Raw genomic sequence first — 18925 nt, forward strand, 5'->3', positions numbered from 1 at the left:
TCTGGTTAAAAGCTAAGACATCAATAAAGACCAATTGAAAAAAATTTTTTTTTTTGCTTTCTGTCTTTATTGAATTGGTTCAAAATGAAGACAGTATTTGTAATAAAAAACAGTGGACAAGAGACAACAGCAACCATAATAATCTTACTTTTTCAAGCTAATGACTTTCAGAATAATATATAAGCAATTTTTACATTTTTAATTTAAGCTTACAATCATTTTTTTTATTCTACCACACTGCAAATACTTGTGAAAATAAATAAAAAGTAAATGATGCATAGATCTAGGAAAATTTCTTATAAACTGAACTATTACACAACAAATCAATGTGAGAATAATATATGTAAGTAATACAAAAATGCATTTAAATACAGTCACAACATGTTTCATAATTCATAAGTGTACTTCATCTACTTACTGTTTATAATAATCTCTGGGTTCTAGAATTGGATGATTTTTTACCAACTCATTTTCCATGTAGTACATTATAACATTTACCGGCTACTGCAAAATTCTGTGAGAAACAAACATGTGCCACTTTGTTTGAGCTCATTTACCTACTCCTTCCTTGGGTAAAAATTATATGGTCTTTAAAAAAAAAAAAAAAACTTGGAAAAAGAAAAATAGTGCTCAGTTCCAGGGAAAACAAAGTTGAAAGTTCTTTGTATGATTTATAACAGGACAGAATAACATATATCATTGAAATGAATATCTAATTTATATACATTATTCTCCTAAATTAATTAAAGGTTAATCTTGCTAATGGACTCTTTTTTTTTAGACCAATGACTTAATAAAGACAATCAAGTTAAAAAAGTTAATGAAAAGTCAGGAAAGAAACTATAAGGTAAATAAAATGACAATTCCCATTACCTCAAAGTTTATATCCCTTGCCTGAACGGAAAACAACAACAACAACAACCAAAACCAAAAACACTAATGAATACAATTATAAAGTATAAGCATAAATAAATTTCAGAGAAAATTAAAAGCCATAAATTTCTACATTAACCCTTACACAGTTGATCATAATCATAAACGAGAAACTAGAAATGGCCTATAGAAGATTTGCTTACACCTTTATAAGATCAAAGCTGTTTTCTTTCCATTCAACAGAAATTACTAAGGAATTATTGAACCTGGGCTGCACAGGCAATCAAAGAATCTACTGCTAAATACTGTCACACTGAAAGTGACAACAATTAAAAGCTGTATTTTAGCCAAAGTTAAAGTAACATTAAGTTTTTGTGAATGTTTAATTACATAAGTCAGCTGTGCATTAAAGCAGTGCATTTTCAGTGTTTGTTTGTTTACTGTGATGTGAACGGTATTTCAATATTAAACACTAAACAGAAAATATAAGTAGGAAAAATTAGACCCTAACCAACTCATCACTACATCTAACTATATTTCAAGGGAAATTAAAAAATACTTTTTACCTGCATGCCCTGCAGTAATGATTAATTACCCAAATTATTTATTAGGGTCAGGTGGTTTGCTTTGAAATCCATTAAAATAATTTCTTCTAAATTCAGACACAGAAATGAACATGTAGAATTTTGCAAGGAATCTTGTGCCTCTTACATGAAATAATTATTTTCAAACTTTGCAAAAATAAGGAAGTAGTAAATTAAAACTCCTCAGACATGAGGTAATGAAAAAGAAAAAAGTGAAATATGGAGACACAATTAGAAATAGAATATACATTCTTTCTAGAAGGAACTAACACACAGAGGTAAAAAAAAAAGTCATTAAGTTATAACTAGAATAAAATACATTTATATTTTTTAGTCTTGTGTCTCTGAAAAGGAAATTGCATAATTACATTTTAAAGAATAAAGATCTCTAAATTATATAATTAATGATATACCGAGTAAAGGACAACATAGACCCGTAGAAGTTAAATTCCTCTCTTTTTAAAATATTTATAAAATTAACTGTAAAACAGCTCTACAGGAAAATGACCTTACATAGCTAACTGCAACTGAAAATACTCCCTTCGTTTCCAAAATTCCATGCATCCAATCTAATAGTACGTGAAAACAGGCACCAATAATAAAAATGTTTGTTCTGACTTTTTGCTCAAAGTAACGATCATCCTAAAGCTTGAAGGGCTGAGCACTAGCATTTGATTTTGTGAAGGTATGCTTAATGTGCTTCACCAGCTGTAACAGAAAAGTAATACCTAAGTTAATGTTCCACTTGAAATTATCCTCTGACAGATGAGTGACTATTTCCTTGAATGGCACAGTTTGGGGTATCAGGTATTTATTATATACAGTATATGTACACATTCATATATATACACACACATTTCACAGCCAAAGAATTATGCTCCAAAAATTGCTGAAAAAAAGTATTTTGAATAGTTTTAGCATAAAATCACTAAAGGAAGTGCTCTAGCTGTCCAAGCAGCAACAGTCATAAAATTCTGGACTTAGCTTTTTTGGGCTCTATTCACAGAACCATTCTTCGAATGCCACATTCACAGCAAAACTTTGCCCATTCTACAGGGTATTTAGTCCCACACTCATGGCAGAATTTTGGTAAGTGTCCTGTTGAATTTCCTTCCATGACTTTAATGTTTCCGCCGTTAAGTGAAGATACATAGTCTCCATCTGGCCTGAAGGAGTACAGGAAGAAAAGTGGAAACACAAGTTCTTGTCAGTAGTTTTCATAAGCCTTAGAAAACAGTACTTAACATTAAGTATAAGTAAAAGCTTGCTTAGTTTTAATATTTTTCTAGTTCAAATTTTAAAACCTCTTTTAGGTAATAATGAAATACTAAATATTTTCTTTGGCATTATATTTGTCCCTGTTTATGAGAATTTTTCATGAGCAAATACCACCACACTTTCCATCTGTTCAATGTATTAGGCATATACTACAATGGGAATAGAATGGAAATTTATCCTGTCCCTTCTGTAAAACTATCGCTAAAAAGAAAACTGGAACCTTGCCCTGAGGAAAGACAGACATCTTTCCTCCAAATACATACTTTAATTAATATGTATATGTTATTACATATATTATAAAACAATGTATATATATATAAAACTTACCCCAATGTGTCATGTTATTTTCACTGTATCCATGGAGACTTTTCACTTGAATTCTCATCATTACTCAGGTTGAATCTTGTTAGGTCCTTTGGTCTAATTTAGTTATACACACTCAAATTCTTTCATCCTTCATCCCCTGTACTACAATCCTCATGGCTCTGGACACTCACTGCCACCCTAAACTGTGTCCCCCTTTGCTTTATTGTTTTCCACCTGACATGCAGTATATGTCATTTTTGTTACATCTTGTCTTCTCCATAAGACTGTGAGTTCCCCAAGTGCAGGGATCTTTATCTGTTTTGTTACTGCTCTAAGTCTAGGATCAAGAGAAGTACGTGACATAAACTTATCTTTCATAAATACTTTTATTGAATAAATGAATGAATGAGTAATATATGAAGAAGATAAATAAAGTAAAATATTTGGTCCTTTTAAAATGATAAAGTAACAAAAAAGGAATAAACAATACTCAGAATGAAAGAAGGATAGAACTACAGATATAGATAGCAGAGATAAAAATTTTAAGAACAATTCTATGCTAGTAATTTGAAACTTAGATGAAGTGAAAAATTTCATAGAAAAAATCTTATGAAAACTGATTTCAAACCAACTATAACACTAAATAGACATAATCATTAAAGTGACTGAATCAGTAATTAACATACTACTCATAAGTTAATCAGTAATTAACATACCTCCTCATCAGTAAACATGTGCAGGCGCGTGCGCGCACACACACACACACACACACACACACACAGTGGACTCAAAACAATTTTACATGGTAAGTTCTAGGGGCACCTGAGTGGTTCAGTCTGTTAAATGTCTGCCTTCAGCTCAGGTCATGATCCCAGGACCCTGGAATAGAGCCCTGTTCAGTAGGGAGTCTGCTTCTCCCTCACCTTCTGCCCCTCTCCCCGACTCATGCCTTCATTCTCTCTCACACTCTATTAAATAAATAAATAAAATATTAAGAAAAAATCATGGTAAGTTTTCCACTAAACTTTTCCAGCAGAGGGGGTTGAAAAACAACATTCCTCAATTTCTTTTCGAAGGTCAGTAAAACCTTTATATTCAGACTAAGAGAATATAAAATTATAATCAACAATTATTAACTTGGAAATACATGTAAATCTCCAAGAATTTTAGCAAACACAATCTATAAACATAAGCAATTCAAGACACTTCAGATTTATTCCAGAAAATAATACTGATTTAACATTAGGAAGTCTATTAATATAATTTATCACATAAACAGATTCAGGGATTTAAAAATATTGATTTTACATATATATACATATATATATGATATTCAATAACATTCACCACCTATTTTTTATGTAAAAAAAAACACTCAGAAAATCAGGAATAGAAAGGAATGTCACTGATAAAATGTAGATTATGGAATCCTATATCAGTCTTCATGTTCAATGGTGACATTTAAGAAGCATTTTCTTTAAAAAGCAGAAATGTCACAAGAATATCAGTTATAATCATTTCTATTTTAATATATAGTACAACATAAAGAGAACTCTTTTTCTGTTTCTTTGGACATATCTAATATGGGGATAACTTCCTAGCTTTCTTTAATGAAAACCTTTCAAAAGGTGGAATGCCAGCTGTGTTTCCAGGCAACAGTACTTACACGAAATCCACAGAAATTAGACATCCCTCAAGTCAACCTGAAAGCTATGTCTACAGGGCTGTTACAAGAGAAACTGGTTCCCTTTGGGGACAGAGAATTTCCAATTAAACTGATCCTACACACATCTGTTAAGATCTCGTTCTCTCATACCCTCATACTTGGACAGCCAAAGAAAACCAGCTCCAGGACTGGGGCAAGGGCTCTCAGGAAAGAGTAACACCAGACACTGCCTACTGTCATTTCCTATTTCCTATAAATAATCCTAATGTCATATATTACCATGTGATTACCTCTAGCCGAGCCTAAGACAACCTCTTGATGGACATTTCAAGAGCCCTGCTTAGAGGAAGGGGCATGAGGAGACGGGAAGGGAAAGCTGAGTTTCTAAATCTCCACTTTGTGCAAGTCTAAGAAATCACCGTCCTCTCTCCCAATATGATACTAAAATTCAGGAATTTAAGTAGGGAAGATCAGTCAAAATCTCAAATGTAAGTGCAATGTCAGAGTTAATTTACCAAGCTGACCTCTGGTTTCCTTTATTTACTTACCTATGTAAGTTTCCCTTACTTTTCTGAGAACTAAGCTACACATTCAGAAGGATATTTGCTCCATTTTGTGTAGCATTTCTAGGTGTTCCAGTGGAAGGACCATCCAGAAAATGTAGCCTAACCCACTTTCCAGAAAAAGAAATCTGTGAAATTTCTTCATCTGTTGTGGTTATAATTATTCTATCTGGATAGTGTAGTAAGTCAAGTGAACAAGGCTCAGGGCTTACTCTCACATATTAACCATTTAAAAAGAAAGAAATAAAAGAAAACAAAAAAGAATTCAAACTCATTTTTAATGGCATTTTTGCCCCTGCCTGTTGTCACTTCATTTGTCTACCTCTTTAGAAAGAATTTTTTATTTAAGCACATGTATTTATTAAGTTTCCCATTTTATAAGAGAATGTTAATCCTACATTCAGCATGGATTCAAAACACAAGGCTCCACATAGCAAGCCAGCTTCGGGACCCCAAGAAACATTAAGTTCACTTCTTTAATATTTAAAATGTATCAACCTTAGGTCAAACAAACAGTATTTATGAAAGAATCTATCTGCAAAGGTAGCATTTCACCTATTCCTTTATGGTTCTCATCCCTTGTTTTGCATAATCATCACTCTTAAAATTTTAAAAATCCAAACCAGAGAAATCAAAACCTCTCTGGGAAGGACGTGGACATGTTCATTTTTAGAAAGTTCCACAGGTGCTTCTTTCTGAAGGGCAACAACCAAGACTGATAGCTAAAACCCCGAATATTTAAAAATCTATCCCTGGATTAAATCTGAATAATGGATAGCTGTATATGTTTTATAGTTGTAACAAAAGCAGACGACATATATAGTTACATGTAACACATATATATCACAAAAAATTTTGGTGAATCATAGGATATCATGTTATAGGCCTGTATTGAGGGCATCTTAAATAAACATCTTATGAAATGTATTGTCATACTTATAGTAGAGGTTTTAATTGAGAAGTTATCCATTGAATGGGGAAGGTGAAATGGAGGAAGGTGGTCAAAATGTATAAACTTCCAGTTAGGAGATAAACCAGGTACAAGGGATGTAATATATAATATAATGACTATAGCTAATGCTGCTGTGTGATAGGGACGTTGCTAAGAGAGTAAATTCTAAAAGTTCTCAATGGAGAAATTTTTTTTTTTGCTTTTTTCCTTCTTTTTATTATATCTGTATGAGAAGATGGGTGTTACCCAAACTTACTACGGTAATCATTTCATAATATATGTAAATCAAATCATCATGCTGTATGCCTTAAATTTATACATTGATGTATGACAATTACTTCTCAATAAAACCAGAGGAGGGCGCCTGAGTGGCTCAGTGGTTAAGCCTCTGCCTTCAGTTCAGGTCCTGATCTCAGGGTCCTGGGATCGAGCCCCACATCGGGCTCTCTGCTCAGCGGGGAGCCTGCTTCCTCCTCTCTCTCTCTGCCTGCCTCTTTGCCTACTTGTAATTTCTATCTATTAAATAAATAAATAAAATCTTAAAAAAAATAAAAAATAAAACCGGAGGAAAAAAGTTATCTGTTATATTATCCATTGATTCTTCAAACTCTTACTCTTCACAATGCCATGATACTCCATGTGGAAAACCCTAAAGACTCCACCCCAAAATTTCTAGAACTCATACAGAATTCAACAAAGTGGCAGGCTATAAAATCAATGGACAGAAATCAGCTGCATTTCTATACACCAACAATAAGTCAGAAGGAGGAGAAATTAAGGAATTGATCCCACTTACAACTGCACCAAAAACCATAAGATCCCTAGGAATAAACCTAGCCATGAAAGAAACTGAGGAAGACACAAAGAAATGGAAAAACATTCCATGCTCATGGGTTGGAAAAACAAATATTTTTTTTTTTTAAAGATTTTATTTATTTATTTGACAGAGATCACAAGTAGGGAGAGACGCAGGCATAGAGAGAGAGAGAGAGAGGAGGAAGCAGGCTCCCCGCCAAGCAGAGAGCCCGATGCGGGGCTTGATCCCAGGACGCTGGGATCATGACCTGAGTGAAAGGCAGAGGCTTAACCCACTGAGCCACCCAGGCGCCCCTGGAAAAACAAATATTACTAAGATATTTAAGCTACCTAGAGAAATTTATACATTCAATACAACCCCTACCAAAAGACCATCAACTTTTTTCATAGAGCTGGAACAAATAATCCCCAAATTTGTATGGAACCAGAAAAGACCCCAAATAGCCAGAGGAATGTTGAAAAAGAAAACCAAAGTAGGTGGCATCATAATTCCGGACTTCAAGCTATATTACAAAGCTGTAATCATCAAGACAGTATGGTACTGGCGCAAAAACAGACACATAGGTCAATGGAACAGAACAGAGAACCCAGAAACGGACCCCCAACTCTATGGTCAACCAATCTTGGACAAAGCAGGAAAAAAATATCCAATGGAAAAAGGACAGTCTTTTCAACAAATGGTGTTGGGAAAATTGGACACCCACATGCAGGAGAATTAAACTGGACCCTTTCTTTATACCATACACAAAAGCAGACTCAAAAATGGATGAAAGACCTAAATGTGAGACAGGAATCCATTAAAATCCTAGAGGACAACACAAGCAGTGACCTCTTTGACCTCAGCTGCAGCAACTTCTTACATCTCCAAAGGCATGGAAAACAAAGGGAAAATGAACTACTGGGACTTCATCAAGATGAAAAGCTTCTGCACAAAACAGTCGACAAAACCAAAAGATAGCCAACAGAATGGGAGAAGATATTTGCAAATGTCTTATCAGATAATGGTCTAGTATACAAAATCTATAGAGAATTTACCAAACTCAACACCCAAAAAATAAATAATCCAACCAAGAAATGGGCAGAAGACACGAACAGACATTTCACCAAAGAAGACATACAGATGGCCAACAGATTCATGAAAAAATGCTTAACATCACTCAGTATCAGAGAAATACAAACCAAAACCACAATGATATATCACCTCACACTGGTCAGGATGGCTAAAATTAACAAGTCAGGAAACAACAGATGTTGGCGAGGATGAGGAGAAAGGGAAAACCTCTCACACTGCTGTGGGAATGAAAGCTGGTACAGCCATTCTGGAAAACAGTATGGAGGTTCCTTAAAAAGCTGAAAATAGAGAAGCTACCCTAGGACCTAGCAATTGCACTACCAGGGATTTACCCCAAAGACACAAAGGTAGTGATCCAAAGAGACATCTACACCCCAATGTTTATAGCAGCAATGTCCATAAGAGCCAAACTATGGAAAGAGACCAGATGTCCACAAATGAATGGATAAAGAAGATGTGGGGGGTGTGTGTGTGTAACATACACACACACACACACACACACAAATTGGAATATTACTCAGCCATCAAAAAATGAAATCTTGCCACTTGCAATGATGTGGATGGAACTGCTAAGCGAAATATGTCAATCAGAGAAGTCAACTATATAATCTCATGTGGAATTTAAGAAACAAAACAAAGGATTATAGAGGAGGAGAGGGGAAAATAAAACAAGACGAAATCAGAGAGGGAGACAATAAGAGACTCTTGAACATAGGAAAAAAACTGAGGGTTGCTGGAGGGGAGGTGGGTAGGGAGATGAATTAACTGGGTGATGGGACATTAAGGAGGGCACGGGATGTAATGAGCACTGGGTGTTACATAAGACTGATGAATCAATGAACTCTGCCTCTGAAACTAATAATATACTATGTGTTAATTACTTGAAAGTAAATAAAATAAAATTTTAAAAATAGTAATAAATTATGCAGTGACTCCATGAGAATTCATAGGCAGATTTTTGTGGTCTCAGAACTAGGTGTGCTTTCACAGAGAAAGGATTTTTTTTTTTTTTTTTTTTTTTTTTTTTTTTAAAGATTATTTATTTATTTATTTGACAGAGAGAGATCACAAGTAGACAGAGAGGCAGGCAGAGAGAGAGAGAGAGGGAAGCAGGCTCCCTGCTAAGCAGAGAGCCCGATGCGGGACTCGATCCCAGGACCCTGAGATCATGACCTGAGCCGAAAGCAGCGGCTTAACCCACTGAGCCACCCAGGCGCCCAGGATTTTTTTTTTTTAATATAACCTGAATCATGTAACTACTCCTGTACTCTGGCCATTACAAATTTGGATCCAATTTATGGCCGAAGCCTAGCCTGTATACAGCATCTCATGACACATATTTTGGGGACTAACTTCATTCCTTTTTTTCCCTTTATCTCTTAATTCTCATTTTTCCTTTTCATACTTTCAATTTCATATAATATTTTATCTCACTGTAGGTCATGGATCTCTGTATATTGCCTTAAAACTTTCTGTAATAAGGAGATATAGATATATATAGATATGTATAACTGGAATGATTTGCTTTATACTTAGAGTGAATGTCAAAGTTGTGCAAATACTGTGACAGATAAGCAAGGGAAGTACATGGATAATCACAAGCTCAGCAGGTAATTTAAATAAATTTAAATACTGCTGAAAATTATAATACCAGTTTAAAGGGTCTATTACTCAATTCGCAGAGGTAAAAATAATCATGTTACACTTAAAATTAAGATATAAAACACAAATGAATGCAGTGAAACTGAACAAACTGTCCTCAAGCATTGACAATAATAATTACAAGGTCTAGAAAAATATCATTTATGCCCAAAATATTTAGTGTACAGCTTAAAGTGAAAATAAATCATATAGCAAAGGAAAAATCAGATTTTCTATTACAAGCCTGATACATGTTTTGTATTTGGTCCTTAGAAGACTACATATATTCATTTTTATTTTAATTAATAGACTCTCTGAGCTAAACATACCTGGCTACGTAGCTCTCAGTATATGTTTTTCTTTTGTTTGTAACCACACCTGAGGAAGGATTTCGTGCCAAACTTGGTGGTGTGGAATTTCGAGGTTTGATGTTAGTTCTAGAAGAGAGAAAGAGATGGCATAATGAAAAGGTATTGAATAGCAAGCATTTATTTCTTATATTGCTTATTTACATGATTAATTTTGAAGCTGTAGAAAGGTGAACTCAAGAGTAAAACTGAATTATTTAAAAATCTGAAAACAACAGTAGTTAAACCAAAGGATAAACCAAAGCATTTTGCATTTACTAACATTAACTTGATTGTAAACAAATTAATTTTTAAAAAAACATATATATACATATGTATATGTGTATATATATATGCTTTACATGAAATTTTAAGTCAATAATCCTGAAAGGCTTCAGGTTTTTAAAAATTTAAATCTGTAATTCCTTCAAAATAGACAGGTATCTTGTTAAATGATTATGAATAACTGTTAAATAATGTTATACATTATGAGATATGGTTAAATCCAAGAAAAAACCATCAGCTAACCATTTTAATAATTTTCAATTTATGAAAGCCTGTTTTTGGAAATAGCAACTAAAATAAATGGGTTAATATAATTTTCCCTTTTAAGACTTAATCTCACCAAGTATACAGCCTGGGCTATCTGCTACCAGTAGAGGATTTCTGGTTGGATTATCACTTAATTCCCTTTACGAAATTTCAGGAATCAAAGAAACTCAGAGGGTTGAATAATAGTACAATAGTAAAAGTATAGGATTTGAGATTCAGATGAATCTGGATTCAAATCCCAATTACTACTGACTAATATGAAGGTAGTGGCCAACCTGTATCTAAGTTCCCCCATTTATAAAGTATGACTATCATCACTTACCTTAGAAGAAATTGTGGATACCAACTGCAATTTATATAAACATTCAGAACAGTTGATGATGATGATACTATTATTACTATTTTTGATATTGATATTGTTCCTAGTTAACATTTACAAAATGTTGCTTATTACTACATTTGGTATAGATTTCTAATTGCTTTCATATATAAAGTTACTTTATCCTCATAATAATCCAATGGATTAAGTATTATTAATAACTCCATTTTGGAAATGAGGCAACTGAGGCAAAGAGTGGTTAAGTAACAACCAAGGTGACATCCAGTATGTTGCTGAACTTGGGGTCGTATGGTAAATAAAGAGCTAGTTCCTCTTTAGAGATTTAGTCAAATCTTTTCATTTCAGAGATATGCAGTACTGTGTTATAGCAACAAACAATACTTTTTAAAACTTCTTTAGATTGTAAGTTCTTAAACTATGGCTGAAATTTTTCCTCTTTATAAAGCAAAGCTGGAGAGTCTGAAAATTCTACATAGCTACCTCCAAAATATATGCAGGTAATAACTACATGTATTTTCTGAATGCCAAATATGATGCCAGGTGCTATGAATACTTTACTTGGTTTAATCTTCATAGAAATCTCAGAAGATATTATTCCCATTTTAAAGTTGAAGAAAATCATATTAGAGAAATAAAGTAAGCTGCAAAGCTATTACAAGGCCACAGTATTTGAACCTGAATTTAGGTGGGTCATATTACAAATCTTATTATATTCAATACGGAATGCTGTCTGTTGTTCAAAGAGAGGCTGCTTTGAATAGTTACTTCAAATTTTTTCTAAACTTTGACTGGGTTACCCTGTCAAAGTTACCCTTTGATTGGGTTACCCTGGCCCTCTTCAAATGCCCGCTGACGGTCTAACCATGACGTATACTCTACTCTTAAATAGCCCTCTAGGAAGTTGAACTGCTATAGCACCTTTTCAGGAATTCAATCTCTAAGAAAATCATTGCCAAACGATAGCAATTCCTCCAGTGAGAGTTGTAAGAACTAGAAAGGACACATTTTTTATTTTTTGGCTCTAGAACAAAGCCTTGTTAGAAATCCTATCACCTTCATTTAATATGTACATGAGATACACAGATAATACAAACACACCTGTGGATATAGACACATAACCTCACCATATCAATGAAGTTATTCAAAGAATTAGGAAATAAACACTAGGGGGAAAAAAAGAAAAGAAAAATTAGAGAAAATAAGATTATCATCAGTAACCACCATTCTTAACTACCTATCATGTACTTTCAGTAACTGTTTCTGAGAGGTGGAATCTGAGTATAGGGAACCATTCTTTTTTTTTTTTTTTAAAGATTTTATTTATTTATTTGAGAGAGACAGTGAGAGAGAGCATGAGAGCATGAGCGAGGAGAAGGTCAGAGGGAGAAGCAGACTCCCCATGGAGCTGGAAGTCCGATGCGGGACTTGATCCGGGAACTCCGGGATCATGACCCGAGCCGAAGGCAGTCTTCCAACCAACTGAGCCACCCAATTGGGAAGAACAGTCTTGATTAGTACTTAAAACATGTTGTCATAGTCTCACATGGTCAACACTTTTTTGTTCCTGTCTAGAGTTTGAAAAATGCTACCCTTATTCTGTACCTGCAGTCTGCTTGTTCTAGGTCAAAAAAATAACAAAAGAAAGTTTAATTTTGGAATTATACTTACTCTACCTTATTGCTAATCAGTGTTTCTTTGAAATATGTTTCAGAGAGACTAGAGAACAACAACAGTACTAAGAAAAATGGCTCAGGGCATGAATTCTTCCTCTAATGATTTATCATGAACTACTTAAAAACAGACACATGAAAAAGTGCTCCACGTCACTCGGCATCAGGGAAATACAAATCAAAACCACAATGAGATATCACCTCACACCAGTCAGAATGGCTAAAATTAACAAGTCAGGAAATGACAGATGCTGGCGAGGATGTGGAGAAAGGGGAACCCTCCTCCACTGTTGGTGGGAATGCAAGCTGGTGCAACCACTCTGGAAAACAGCATGGAGGTTCCTCAAAATGTTGAAAATAGAACTACCCTATGACCCAGCAATTGCACTACTGGGTATTTACCCTAAAGATACAAACATAGTGATCCGAAGGGGCACGTGTACCCGAATGTTTATAGCAGCAATGTCTACAATAGCCAGACTATGGAAAGAACCTAGATGTCCATCAACAGATGAATGGATAAAGAAGATGTGGTATATATACACAATGGAATACTATGCAGCCATCAAAAGAAATGAAATCATGCCATTTGCGATGACGTGGATGGAACTAGAGCGTATCATGCTTAGTGAAATAAGTCAATCGGAGAAAGACAACTATCATATGATCTCCCTGATGTGAGGACATGGAGAAGCAACATGGGGGGGTAGGGGGATAGGAGAAGAATAAATGAAACAAGATGGGATTGGGAGGGAGACAAACCATAAATGACTCTTAATCTCACAAAACAAACTGGGGGTTGCTGGGGGGAGGTGGGATTGGGAGAGGGGGAGCGGGCTATGGACATTGGGGAGGGGAGGCGAACCATAAGAGACTATGGACTCTGAAAAACAACCTGAGGGTTTTGAAGGGTCAGGGGTGGGAGGTTGGGGGAACAGGTGGTGGGTAATGGGGAGGGCACGTTTTGCATGGAGCACTGGGTGTTGTGCAAAAAGAATGAATACTGTTACACTGAAAAAATAAATAAAGTGAAAAAAAAATAACACATGGGTGCTGCTAATATTTTAAAGATTTCTCCCATAGTTATTTTCTATTTAATTAAATTAATCCTTCTTTTCATATGTGGTAAGACAATGCTGTAGTAGGAGTTGGTTTAAAAGTTAACTAAGAGGGGTGCCTGGGTGGCTCAGTGGGTTAAAGCCTCTGCCTTTGGCTGGGGTTATGATCCCAGAGTCCTGTGACTAAGCCCCGCATCGGCTCTCTGCTCAGCAGGGAGCTTGCTTCCCCCTCTCTCTGACTGCCTCTCTGCCTACTTGTGATCTCTGTCTGTCAAATAAATAAATAAAATCTTTTAAAAAAATAAAAATAAAAGTTAACTAAGTGAACTCTGTTTAATAATGTGTTTTTCAACTTTAATTAGTAATTTATCTGATTCAAGTTTCATCATTTTAAAATGAGAGAGGCAGAGTTGATATTAGAGCCCAATCTAGAAAACCCTGAAGACTTCTATGGAAGAGTTCCAAGGTGACTGCCCTTGCCACTCACCTCTGTTTTCAGCTTTCTGTGCCAGTACAGAGGAGACTGTCATATCTTTTCCCCATTTTATGTGGAATTTGTAGCAATTTAACCAAAAGACTGAAAATCCCTGGACTGAATATTCTCTAAAATCTTTGTTTTCTGCCTTTTTATAATAATTAATCATCCTAACTAAAAAATAATACAGCAGTATTACATATTATGTATGGCATAATATCCCCTGTACTCGTCCTTTTGAACATATTATTCCTAAGGGGTGTCTGGGTGGCACAGTCAGTTAAGCATTCAACTCCTGACTCCAGCGTAGGTGGTGATCTTGGGGTCATGGAATTAAGACCTGCGTCAGGCTTCATGCAAGGGTGGGGTCTGCTTGGGAGTCTTTTTTCCTCTTCCTCTGCCCCTCTTGCCCTGTGCCCTGTGCTCTCTCTCAAGTAAATAAATCTTTAAAAATATATATATACTCCTAAAAGAAAGCTTCATAAAGATAACAATCATTGAAGGTGACTGCTATTTCAACCCCTCTAAAAGTTAAAATTTAATAGAAATAAATGTATGCTAAAAACAGCTTTATTTAGAACAACAGAAATGTTCATCTGACACATAGTGTTTTAAATCCTATAAGATTATTTAGCACTTCTTGGCTTAAAAATGATTAAAATAAGATTTTTTAAAATATAGGAATGTGTAAGTTTATAGTATTCAGTTATACAAAGGCTTTAAGGAAATATCTGAAAAAGGTTAACCAAACTGAGTTACAAATACTTACTTGTAAATGGGTAATAACTCATGTCTTTTGATGGCACTGTCTGATTTTGTATCACTGTCATACAACCTTTGCACATGTCTTCCAGTTCGAAGTGGAGGGCCTAACTTGTCCATCTTACTATTAAAATATATAAAGGTGTACCCATAAGGAGACTGCTGTTTGTTTCTTTTTATTAAAAAAAATTTTTTTAAACATTATTCTGGTTCATCAGAAATCTACCCCCCAAGCTCTTAATTACTGGATTGCCAGGCTAAGGACTATCAAAAAGAATCCTTGGATATCATACAATGTCAGCTATTAGATATGACAATTCTGACGCTCCCGGCCACCCTGCCAGTTGTGACAAACATCCAAACAAATGCCACATTTATACACAGCAGGGCATTGGAAGCAATAAAGAAACTTAAGAAGGACAAGAACTGTTTCAAATAAAATTTGTGAACCTAGAAGTGAACTAGAAGTTACTATCCTGATAAGTAAGACTGAGCTGATATTCCTTCTTGAGTTCACAAATAATCTAATTTTTCTCCTTCCCTGATTTCATAGTACTTTTCTTTTTATTATTTTATGATTTTTCTTACATTTTAAAATTCCAAGTATAAAGCAATCAAATAAATGATATTTATATCTTTAACTCTATCTGATTTTCTAACGAAGAATGATTATGAAATTTGTACAGAGAATATAAAGCATGATGTATGAAAAAACAGGGCTGGCAATCTGAAAAATCACATGTAGAAATGGTAAGTGGACCTGCCATCTGAAGTTTTCTTTTTTTTTTTTTTTTAAACCAAAAGTATAAAGGAGCTCCACCTGGAGGAAAATAGGAAAAACTGCAGGTTTGTAGAGAGGTTATTGTTTTACATCAACCAAATAACTGAATCCTATGTAATATTACCAACCAATATTCACTCATTGTAGGGAGCAGTGAAAATTAAAATTAGGAAGGTAGGAGAACTATCTTAAATGACTACTGAATAACACATTACTGATCGTTAACTTAAAAAGGATACTCTCTCTAAGGGATGCTTGTTTGCTCCAATGTATTCTTCCACTTATTCATTAATCCTACAAATCATGAGCACCTACTATGTATCAGGCACTATGCTACATTCTGGGGACACTGTGGTAAATGAAACAGACCTGATGCTTATTCTCTTATGGCATTTAGTGTCTAAAAGAAGCTGTTCATTGTTCTAGATTATAAAGGGCTCTACAGAGGGACACATTTTATTAATATTTCTTTCAGTATCCTATACATAGCAGGTATTTTATTATAAAAGTTGTTATTAATACTTTGCAGATGGTGGTAGCTGCATTAGGTGTTCCCATCACATTATTCAAAACATTTTAAACTCTTTAAAAAATGCCTTCATTAGGATGTGGCGTATAGACACATAACACACAAATGCACGCACACACACACAGGAATATTACACAGCCATAAAACAAGATGATTGCGCCATTTGGGACAACACAGACGGACCTAGAGGGAATTATGCTAAATGAAATAAGTCAGAATTAGAAGGACAAATACCATATTATTTTACTCATATGTGGAATCTAAAAAAATAAATGAATAAACAAAGAGCAGAATCAAACCATTAGTACACAGAGAATGAACTGATGGTTGCCAGAGGGGACAGAGGTAGGTAGAAGGGAAAATGAGTGAAGGGAAGTGGGACAAACATGCTCCCAGTTAAGGAATGAATAAGTAATGGGAATAAAAGGCACAGAGTGTCAGGAATATAGTCACTGGTAATCTAGTGTTATCTAGCGACAGCTGGTAGCTATACCTGTAGTGAGCATAGCAATAACATACTGAGAAGCTGAACTGCTATGATGTACACCTAAAACTAATGTAACATTAAAAATAGCTTCATTAAATGTATATATTTTACATAATTTCTAAAATATTTAAGTTTCAGATCTAAAATATTTAAGATTAAAATTTGATAGGTTTTATTTATAAAAGATTACTAGAAACTTTACCTATTTAGTAAGTCAGTAAAAATTTAGTAAAAATTAGATTTTTCTTTGAACTGTTTAACAATTATCAAAACAATTTTTCCAAACAGCGGTTATCTTACAAAAGATATATGTGGCTTTGGAATAAGGATTAAAAACCTTATCTTCTTTCTCAGAAGTGACTGAAATTAAGATTTAGAAATTTTAAAATTCAGAAAATTATAAACTACATTTTTAAAACATTTCTCTAATAGGATAGAAAAACTCAAATCTTACAAATGACACAACAAAGTTCAATTTGAGAAGGGAGTTGAGTAAAATCTAATAAAAATCTAAAAGTAATTATCTAATGCATATATTTTCTATATATGAGAGAATTAACCAGTATTTTCAGATTTTGAAAACCTACTTGAATGGCAGGTTCCAAGGATGATTTGTTTTCTTGTCCATTTGCAGTGTTATAAATTCAACTCAGATGATCTAACTATGTATATGTATATGTGATTTATATATACATATACACACACAATTCAAATGTTACTTAGGCTCAGTAAATATTATTCAGTAAAAATGTAAAATAATGTAAAAATGTCAGTAAATGTTATTCTTAAGTTCAAATCACTTACATTCTTATATAATTTGTTACTGTTATTCTATGTTGCTATCAAGGTATAACCAAACAAAAACAAAATTCGTAAGTCTCAATAATAAAATCAAGATTATATTTTTACTATGTAAAAATTTATATAGTGTATTTATTTTTATAAGCTACACATAATTTTTGTACAAATCTATATAAATTTTATATATTTGAATATATTTTTATATATAAAATCTTGATTACATATTTTTTTTTGCCATGCAATAATAATCTGTATTGGAGTAATTATCTAAATTTAAAAGTTATTAGTTCATGAAAGTATTTAAATCTTTCCCTAAACTAACCCTCATCTTAAGATATGACAAACCATCTCTTAGTACCATCGTCATATTTATTTTAGTGAGCATGAACACTTCCTTGCTCACATCTCCTTTTCTATCAAATAGCTTCATTTTGGTTCCTCAATCTCCAACAGGACTAAAGTTAAGTCAAAGCAGCAACAAGACAAAAGGATATTTGGGAAGAAATTAAAATCTTTACAAAAATCACGTTTTAAAAGGTGTTTTAAAAAGGTGTTCAAAGGCTTCAATTCAACAGATTGATCCTTCGTTGAAGTTTCTTTGCCTTTCTTGGTCTTGCAAATCATTAATAACTGACTTAAGGAAAGAAATAAAATGAGTATAAGAACCAGGAAGCCTGTGTCTATTTCATGTTATGTTCAGACCTCAGGGGCACTGGATGTTTCAAGCTATGAAATAAAATTACCTTTACTGATGTTAACACTGAATTTATACATCTGGAGTTACTTTGAGAATTAATAAATTTGGGGAAAGACAACAAAAAACCTACTTTGTTATCTATTTTTAAATTATTCACAGAGTTTGAGGAACATAATTTCAACGTGGCAGTAATCCACAATGGAACTGTCAGTATCAATGTTTTTAGCATGTTTCTATGCTATTTTTCTTTTAAAAGTTTCAATTTGGTAATGTTGATTATATACCCAAGGGCTGAAAGAAATTAGGCAGAAATAAATAAATCCATTCAGCAATAGATGCAGTCTTGCCACTGCTAAGGAAAACATACGAGTGTATTGTGAAGTCAACTAAGCACACCCATATAGCACACATCTGGTGCAGACTAAGCACTTCGATATACATAATATGATTTCAATCCCATATGAAATTCAAAGGTATGTCCTTAAATTGGTACCTAGATTTGGTTAGAGTCAACATCAAAGTATATTTTTAACTTCTTGCTATTCTTTCAATGCAAGCACAGAAATGTGTTGGATAAATAAAAGTTTAAAAATCCTTTGGTGGGGCGCCTGGCTGGCTCAGTGGGTTAGGCCTCTGCCTTCAGCTCAGGTCTGATCTCAGGATCCTGGGATTGAG

At 34.1% G+C, this 18925-nt stretch overlaps 1 protein-coding gene across 1 annotated transcript in view; it reads right to left on the reverse strand.

The window, feature by feature from the left end:
- Positions 1 to 70: 70 nt before the first annotated feature.
- Positions 71 to 18925, reverse strand: part of ZC2HC1A (zinc finger C2HC-type containing 1A) — a 58950-nt gene continuing 40095 nt past the window's right edge. The window contains exons 8-9 of the mRNA XM_045995660.1: positions 10081 to 10188; positions 71 to 2623 (exon numbers count right to left, since the gene is read on the reverse strand). Coding sequence (XP_045851616.1) covers positions 2458 to 2623; positions 10081 to 10188 — 274 coding nt within the window. The 3' untranslated portion in view covers positions 71 to 2457. The remainder of the gene's footprint in view (positions 2624 to 10080; positions 10189 to 18925) is intronic.

This window comes from Meles meles, chromosome 1 (assembly GCF_922984935.1).
Source record: "Meles meles chromosome 1, mMelMel3.1 paternal haplotype, whole genome shotgun sequence".
Taxonomy (NCBI): Eukaryota; Metazoa; Chordata; class Mammalia; order Carnivora; family Mustelidae; genus Meles; species Meles meles.